At 34.0% G+C, this 7,584-nt stretch overlaps 1 protein-coding gene across 1 annotated transcript in view; it reads left to right on the top strand.

Annotated features, from left to right (window-relative positions):
* grm5b (glutamate receptor, metabotropic 5b) overlaps positions 1 to 7,584 on the top strand; it is a 164,455-nt gene that overhangs the window by 131,485 nt on the left and 25,386 nt on the right. The window contains exons 7-8 of the mRNA XM_062067265.1: positions 4,517 to 4,752; positions 7,121 to 7,242. Coding sequence (XP_061923249.1) covers positions 4,517 to 4,752; positions 7,121 to 7,242 — 358 coding nt within the window. The remainder of the gene's footprint in view (positions 1 to 4,516; positions 4,753 to 7,120; positions 7,243 to 7,584) is intronic.

Here is a 7,584-nt window from a genome sequence, read left to right as displayed (position 1 = left end):
TATTTTTATAAACATTATTTATTGTATGGTAGTGCACATACTTATTTTTTATAAACAAATAGGAACATAACTTTTACTGTCCATTACGCATCTTTAACATCTTCAATTTGTCTTTACATTTGTTACATTACCGTATTTTTCGTATATAAGCCACACCCACTACATTTTAGGGGAAAATATATTCTCTCCATATATTAACAGATATATATTTTGTGAAATGAGTTATTTACACAAATATTTTTTAGATGTTTATTTACATACCTTAATTGTTTCCAAACGGCAGTAAAACGGATGATCAAACGAAACAGAAGTCAATGGCATATTAGCCCATGCTAACGACGCTAGCTTGATTACATTATGATAGCACGTACAAATATGCGTGAAAACACTCCTACAGACATCGCACATGGGAGGCTTTAGTAAGTAAGAATTGTTTTAGTTATATTGTAAAACTTGCAAACGTTGCTTGGAGTGATGAAGGAAGAATCCATACGAGTAGAAACGCTATGGACGGCTGGAAGACGCAACGACACCTGTACTTCCGGTTGAAAGCTCTAAACCACAGGTGTCCAACTCAAGGCCCGGGGGCCAGTTCTGGCCCGCCACATCATTTTATGTGGCCTTTATAAAAAATGGGTTTCAATTAAATACGTTTTTCTTTGGGTTTTTTTACTAAATGCATTCGTTCTTTCAATTTTGACAGAAAAAAATGCATATTGTATGCTTAAATATTATCTGCTCATGTCTATTATTAAAAAAATAAACTGCACATGGGTTATTTGATGAAAGACAAATGAGTTATTTGATATTTTTTTTTAATTAAAAATGGGTTAGTTGATAACAGACCCCTACAAATGGGTTATGTGAGTAAAAAAAAAAACAACCTACAATGGGTAATTTGATTTTTTTTTTTAAACAACTAAAATGGGTTGTTTGCTAACAGACCCTTACAAAGGGGTTATTTGATTTTAAAAAAAATAAAAAAATACAAATGGGTTATTTGATAACAGACCCTTACAAAGGGGTTATTTGATTAAAAAAAATAAAAAATACAAATGGGTTATTTGATAACAGACCCCTACCAATGGGTTATTTGAGAATAAAAACAACCTACAAATGGGTTATTTGATTAAAAAACAACAACCAACAAATGGGTTTTTTGATTAAAAAAAACCCTACAATGGGTTATGTGACTAAAAAAACCTAAAATGGGTTATTTGCTAACAGACCCCTACACATGGGTTATTTGATTTTTTTTTAAAACCTACAATGGGTTATTTGATTAAAAAAACAACTAAATTTGGTTATTTGAAAGCAGACCCCTACAAATGGGTTATTTGATAACAGACCCCTACCAATGGGTTATTTGATTTAAAAAAAAAACTTACAAATGGGTTATTTGATAAAATACCCCTACAAATGAGTTATTTGATTATTTTTTTTTAAACCTACAAATGGGTTATTTGATAACAGACCCCTACAAATGGGTTATTTGATTTTTTTTAAAAAGCCTACAATGGGTTATTTGATTTAAAAAAACAAACTAAAATGGGTTATTTGATAACAGACCCCTACAGATGGGTTATTTGATTTTTTTTAAACAACCTACAAATGGGTTATTTGATAACAGACCCCTACCATTGGGTTATTTGATAACGAAAACAACCTACAATGGGTTATTTGATAAAATACCCCTACAAATGGGTTATTTGATTTTTAAAAAACCTAAAAATGTGTTATTTGATTAAAAAAAACCTACAAATGGGTTATTTGATAAAAGACCCCTACAAATGAGTTATTTGATTTAAAAAAAAACACCTACAAATGGGTTATTTAATAACAGACCCCTACAAATGGATTAATTGATTTTTTTTAAAACAACCCTACAATGGGTTTTTTGATTAAAAAAAACCTAAAATGAGTTATTTGATAACAGACCCCTACAAATGGGTTATGTGAGTAAAAAAAAAAAACAACCTACAATGGGTAATTTTTTTTAAAACAACTAAAATGGGTTATTTGATAACAGACCCTTACAAAGGGGTTATTTGATTTTTTTTAAAAATACAAATGGGTTATTGGATAACAGACCCCTACCAATGGGTTATTTGATAATAAAAACAACCTACAATGGGTTATGTGATTAAAAAAACAACCTACAAATGGGTTATTTGATTTAAAAAAAAACAACCTACAAATGGGTTATTTGATAACAGACCCCTACCATTGGGTTATTTGATAATGAAAACAACCTACAATGGGTTATTTGATAAAATACCCCTACAAATGGGTTATTTGATTTTTTTTAAAACCTACAAATGTGTTATTTTATTTAAAAAAAAACTACAAATGGGTTATTTGATAAAAGACCCCTACAAATGAGTTATTTGATTTTTTTTAAAAACCTACAAATGGGTTATTTAATAACAGACCCCTACAAATGGATTAATTGATTTTTTTTAAAACAACCCTACAATGGGTTTTCTGATTAAAAAAAACCCTAAAATGAGTTATTTGATAACAGACCACTACAAATGGGTTATTTGATTAAACAAAAAAACCTACAATGGGTTATTTCATTAAAAAACAACAACAAATGGGTTATTTGATAGAAAAACCCTACAAATGGGTTATTTGATAAAAGCCCCCTACAAATGGCTAGTTTGATAGAAAAACCCTACAAATGGGTTATATGATAAAAGCCCCCTACAAATGGGTAGTTTGATAGAAAACCCCTGCAAATGGGTTATTTGATAAAAGCCCCCTACAAATGGGTTGTTTGACTCTTTATTGGAGCACAGACGCTCCTCACAGGTGCTTTGCGTCCATTGACTGCCTCACACCTGCTGCACCATCTGTGCTTCAGGGGGGAACCGTCAACCCACAAAATAGTCAAATTGCAGAGCTGGCTCACAAGTTGTAGCTCACTGTTCATGTTGCTCCTTTCTAGAAGCCCATGACTTCATTTCACCTCCATCACCTCGCTCGGAGGGCGTGTTTGTCATTTGTTTTTTTGGACGTTCAAAAATGAACTCAGGATCCAACCCAGACCATGTCTGACAGAAAAAGCTGCTTGTGTGTCGTCATAGTGTGTACTTTGTGACCACACACTGAGTGCCAACACAAGCCTCTTTCACACAGACGACTAAGCCATCACAGCCTCAACAGTCCAGCACACATTTATTTGTGCATTTCACACAGAACTAGTATACCAGTATTAATAAAGTACTGCCATACTAATTGATTGGAATTGGTACTATATAGGGATGTCCGATAATATCGGCCTGCCGATATTATCGGCCGATAAATGCGTTAAAATGTAATATCGGAAATTATCGGTATCGTTTTTTAAATTTTTTTAAATTTTTTTTAATTTTATTAAATCAACATAAAAAACACAAGATACACTTGTGAGGAAGTAGAAAGAGTCACACGTTGTTTTGCAGACTCTAATTATTTTGTGATTTATTTTATTTTATACGCTAGGCTAAGCCACAGCGCCTCAAATGTTATCTTTTTTTTGTAAACTGAATTTATTAGGAAAAACATGAAAAAAAAAGAAGTATTTTCTGACTTTTCAATTTTCTTTCTGTTATCAATATTCTGGTTCCTACATTATATATCAATATATATCAATACAGTCTGCAAGGAATACAGTCCGTAAGCACACATGATTGCGCGTGCTGCTGGTCCACTAATAGTACTAACCTTTAACAGTTAATTTGACTTATTTTCATTAATTACTAGTTTCTATGTAACTGTTTTTATATTGTTTTACTTTCTTTGTTATTCAAGAAAATGTTTTTAATTTAGTTATATTATTTTTTTATTATCTTCACCATACATGGTTGTCCAAATTAGGCATAATAATGTGTTAATTCCACGACTGCATATATCGGTTAATATCGGTATCGGTTGATATCGGTATCGGTAATTAAAGAGTTGGACAATATCGGATATCGGCAAAAAGCCATTATCGGACATCCCTAGTACTATACTGCCTTTGAAAAGTACAGTGTTCCCTTGTTTATTAATTAAAAAAAACAACCTACAATGGGTTATTTGATCAAATAAAATAAAAACTACAAATGGGTTATTTGATTAAAAAAACAAAAAACTATTTGATAGAAAAACCCTACAAATGGGTTATTTGATATATTTTTTAAAAACCTACAAATGGGTTATTTGACAGAAAAACCCTACAAATGGGTTATTTGATAGAATGAACATCAACCGTCAAATAAACTTAGCTCCTGTTTCTTTGTGCTGTTAACTATCTGTCGAGCTGCACACGCTGGGGCAGAATAATGACTTTATTGACAGTAAAACTGATTTGTTTACTTAGTAAATAAGTAAACGCAGTCTCAAAGGAATATAACCTTTCTAAAGAAACATCTACATTTTGATCTCGAAACCGTGGTAGTTGAATGTCCCCGCTGTGGACCGTTGCTAACGACCTAGAGAGGGTCGATCTTGCACCCGGCCTCACCCGTGTCTCACCTCGGTGTCCCCGCAGTGACGGCTGGGCAGACAGGTACGACGTGACGGACGGCTACGTGAAAGAAGCCGCCGGAGGAATAACCATCAAACTGCAGTCCGCTGACGTGAAGTGGTTCGACGACTACTACCTGAAACTGCGCCCGGACAACAACCACAGGAACCCCTGGTTCACCGAATTCTGGCAGCATCGCTTCCACTGTCGCCTGAAGGGTCACCCGCAGGAGAGCAGCAAGTACAACCGCACCTGTAGCAGTAAGTGTGCTTCATCCACTATTATGTCGCCATTTTCTTCAAAAACACTATAAAGCAAACTCAAGGCTCGGGGGCCAGATCCGGCGCGACACGTCATTATTTGGTACAACACCTTAACAAAACAGCTTACAGGTTACAAAATGGTATGACACATACGTGCACCAAGTAAGCATAGAGATGGCCTAAAAAAAATTTATTTTTATTTTTTATTAATTCATCAAAAAAAAAAATAATGATAATAATTTAGGTTTTTTTTTGCATTTTCAAGGAACTTATATTCGATGTTTGTGTTTATCTGGAAAAACTTAATCTATGAAAGGAAAACTGGCACAAAATCCAACGTTATGGCTACATTTTAATGACATTTAATTGAATGAAAATATAAAATTTAATGACATTTTAATGGAAATCAATCCTTCAATAATGGCAATTAATAATGGATATCAGCCCAGAAAAAACAAATCAGCCTTTTTTTTTAAATATAATATAAGCAATATATAGTTATGATCTCATGGCAAAAGTGCAATTTCAATGCATTTATGGGAGGAAAACCATTTATTTGAAAATGTATTATTGAAAATGTGTTATTTTAGCAATTGATTAATCAATTAATCCTTCGATTAATCGTTCTATTGGTCGATTAATTGTTCGATTAATCTGCAGTACGTGTCTGCTTCATTAAAGAGTGGATCCTTTTTCCCCTCCATCATTAAGCGGGACTGATCGATTAATCGTTCAATTAATCGACTGATCGCTTGATAGATTGATTAATCATTCGATTGATCGATTAATCGTTCCATTGATCGACTAATCCCTGGATAATGTCATTTTCCGATTTAATCGATCAAATTAATATCCACTAAAATATCAGGGGGTGCTCCACTAACCACGTTAAACCCAGATTCCGAACTAACAAAGGTCTTAACTCATTCTCTTTCTATGCCACATCAATGTGGAATGCGCTCCCAACAGGTATAAAAGAAAGGGCATCTCTATCCTCCTTCAAAACCGCTATAAAAGTTCACCTCCAGGCAGCTACAACCCTAAACTAACACCCTCCCCGGATTGCTAATAATCAAATGTAAACAATCAAATGCAGATTCTTTTTCTTATGCCTTCTGATCTCTCTCTCTCTCTCTCTCTCTCTATGTCCACTACTTGATGTCCATATCCCCACCCCCCCCCCACCCCCACCCCACCCCCCCTCCACACTCCTGATTGTAAATAATGTAAATAATTCAATGTGATTATCTTGTGTGATGACTGTATTATGATGATAGTATATATGATAGTATATATCTGTATCATGAATCAATTTAAGTGGACCCCGACTTAAACAAGTTGAAAAACTTATTCAGGTGTTACCATTTAGTGGTCAATTGTACGGAATATGTACTTCACTGTGCAACCTACTAATAAAAGTCTCAATCAATCAATCAAAGTTATCGGCCTCATTGGCAACCAGTAATCGATATTGACCCAGAAAAAACAAATCAGTCGATCTCTACCTTTTAGCCTTTTTTTTTTTTTTTTTTAATAATATAAGCAATATATAGTTATGATCTCATGGCAAAAGTGCAATTACAATGCATTTATGGGAGGAAAACAATGCATTTGAAAATGTATTATTGAAAATGTATTATTTTAGCAATCCATCGTTCGAATAATCTATTAATCCTTCGATTAGTCGATTAGGCTTTCGATTAATCGATTACGTTTTCTATTAATCGGTTAATCCTTCGATTGGTTGATCAATCGTTCTATTAATCATTAATCGTCAGCTTCATTGAAGAGCGGAGCCTTAATTCCCTCCATCATTAAGCGGGACTTATCGATTAATCGTTCAATTAATCGATTGATTGGTCGATTAATCATTAGATTGCTCGATTAATCGTTCCACTGATCGAGTAATCCCTCGATAATGTAATTTTTCAATTTAATCGATTAGATTGATCAAATTAATATCCGCTAAAATATCAGTTATCGGCCTCATTGGCAACTAATAATCGATATCGAACAAGAAAAAACAAATCAGTCGATCTTTACCTTTTAGCATTTATTTATTTATTTTATATGATATAAGCAATATATAGTTATGATCTCATGGCAAAAGTGCAATTTACACTTAAAGTACCACTGATAGTCACACACACACACACACACACACACACACACACACACACACACACACACACACACACACACACACACACACACACTAGGTGTGGCGAAATTATTCTCTGCATTTAAACCAATCGCCGCAGGGATGATGTCAAAATGGCGTGTGAGCCGTTGATGTTTTAGAAACAAGAGACTTGAGCGTGAAAAAAGACTTGTTGACACACCTGACTTGGTCATTGTCCTGCAGAGCGAGAGTCTCTCCGCCAGCAGTACGCCCAGGACACCAAGATGGGCTTCGTCATCAACGCCATTTACTCCATGGCGTACGGCCTGGACAACATGCAGCGCACTCTGTGCCCGGGCTACCAGGTAGGTGGTCTTCTGGTGCGGCCTGGTCACTAAGACAATAATGCATGGATAACAGTAACAAGCTACAAAAGCCAAAAGCAGTGAAGTTGTTGTTGTTTCATATATATATATATATATATACACATATATGTGTGTGTATATGTATATGTATGTGTATATATGTATTTATATGTGTATATGTATGTGTATATATATGTATTTATATGTGTGTGTATATGTATGTGTGTATATGTATTTATATGTGTATATGTATGTGTATATATATGTATTTATATATGTGTGTATGTATATACATATATACATATTTATGTCTGTATGCATATATATATATATATATATATA

This window comes from Entelurus aequoreus, linkage group LG13, assembly GCF_033978785.1.
Source record: "Entelurus aequoreus isolate RoL-2023_Sb linkage group LG13, RoL_Eaeq_v1.1, whole genome shotgun sequence".
Taxonomy (NCBI): Eukaryota; Metazoa; Chordata; class Actinopteri; order Syngnathiformes; family Syngnathidae; genus Entelurus; species Entelurus aequoreus.
The sequence above is the reverse complement of the archived record's forward strand: the minus strand, read 5'-3'. Positions and strand labels throughout refer to the sequence as shown.